This window comes from Lottia gigantea (genome assembly GCF_000327385.1).
Source record: "Lottia gigantea unplaced genomic scaffold LOTGIsca_343, whole genome shotgun sequence".
In the NCBI taxonomy this organism is placed as follows: Eukaryota; Metazoa; Mollusca; class Gastropoda; family Lottiidae; genus Lottia; species Lottia gigantea.
In genome coordinates, this window is record NW_008709159.1 from 35,253 (window position 1) to 36,468 (window position 1,216).

Here is a 1,216-nt window from a genome sequence, read left to right on the forward strand (position 1 = left end):
CATCAGTTTCCAATTGAAGGACCCATGGGTTGGTATGTTAGGATGGTCTGACTTTTCGCAAGAATTTCAGTTGGATAAATTATGTCGACGAAACATCCGCGATGCCAAAATGACTGCTCCTTTTCAGCCTGCTGTGGATATGGCCTTTGATATGTTTTACTTGTATTCGGATATTGTGGAACCACAGCGTGTTGGTGATGCGGTGACTCCAATCTTGGATGTGTTTCACAGTAAAACAGGATACTTTCGTCCATCAGCCATACATTACGTTCCGATCAAGTACGATCGCCTGACGGCCATCGGCATGTATATAAGGACCGGACATGGAAGACCCGTACCATTTGTGCGAGGAAAAGTGGTGGCCAAGCTTCACTTTAGAAAGAGAAAATGACATTGTTGGGAAGAGGTAACATTCGAGTGTATCGTGGCGGTGTGCTCAGACAACGAGGGTCCGGATTTTTGTCCGGTTTAATGAACATGGTCAAAAAAGGGGCTGTGATGGCAGGCAAATCTTTATGGAGTGCGGGTAAAAAAGCGATAAAAGAAAATCTCCCACAAGTTGGAAAAGAGGTGTTGAAAGTTGTCCAAGGCAAAGAAACCGTCAAGAGTGGATGGAAAAACATTGTTCAAGATGCCGTCAAACCTGCTTTGAAATCGACGGTGTCGGAAACTTTGAAGAATGTTGTCGTAGGTATAAAAGACCGACAACCACCACGAAAGCGGACAAAGTCATCTGCAGCTCGATCTGTCAACATCAAACGAAAGAGAAGAAAGAAAGATATCTTCGATCATGGCTTCAATGATGCGTAATGATTCCTGTCCCTGTGCTCCTGATGAATTACAACAACTGTTTACCGTTCCTGACACTCAAACAGCCGTTACCAAAGTAACCAAAGTCCGCAAATATCCACTGACCAGCGATTTGAACCATGATGGTCCCTTGGAATTTTTGATTCCTAATTCAAGTACAGATTTCATCGACTTGGCCAACATTAGTTTGTACCTGAAGTTGAAAGTAGTCAAAGAGGATGGGACGAATGTCGGTGCGAATAAAAAAGTCGGACCCGTCAACAATTTCTTTCACTCTTTGTTTAAAGATGTGAAAATGCGCCTAGGAAAAGATTCCGACACGTTGGTGACTGCATCCTTACCCAATTATCCCTACAGAGCTTACTTGGAAAATTTGCTGAGTTTTGGTCGTGGGGCCAAAAACAAC

At 43.6% G+C, this 1,216-nt stretch overlaps 2 protein-coding genes across 2 annotated transcripts in view; both read left to right on the top strand.

The window, feature by feature from the left end:
• The window catches only part of LOTGIDRAFT_175691 (hypothetical protein), a gene marked incomplete at both ends in the record, with an annotated part of 8,285 nt that extends 8,135 nt beyond the window's left edge, over nucleotides 1–150 (top strand). Inside the window, one exon of the mRNA XM_009058578.1 lies at nucleotides 128–150. Coding sequence (XP_009056826.1) covers nucleotides 128–150 — 23 coding nt within the window. The remainder of the gene's footprint in view (nucleotides 1–127) is intronic.
• Nucleotides 151–387: 237 nt separating this feature from the next.
• On the top strand, nucleotides 388–810 carry LOTGIDRAFT_175692 (hypothetical protein; the record flags this gene model as incomplete). The annotated part of the gene is made up of 1 exon (XM_009058579.1): nucleotides 388–810. The coding sequence occupies one exon, from the start codon at nucleotides 388–390 to the stop codon at nucleotides 808–810; it is 423 nt and encodes a 140-aa protein (XP_009056827.1).
• Nucleotides 811–1,216: the final 406 nt, after the last annotated feature.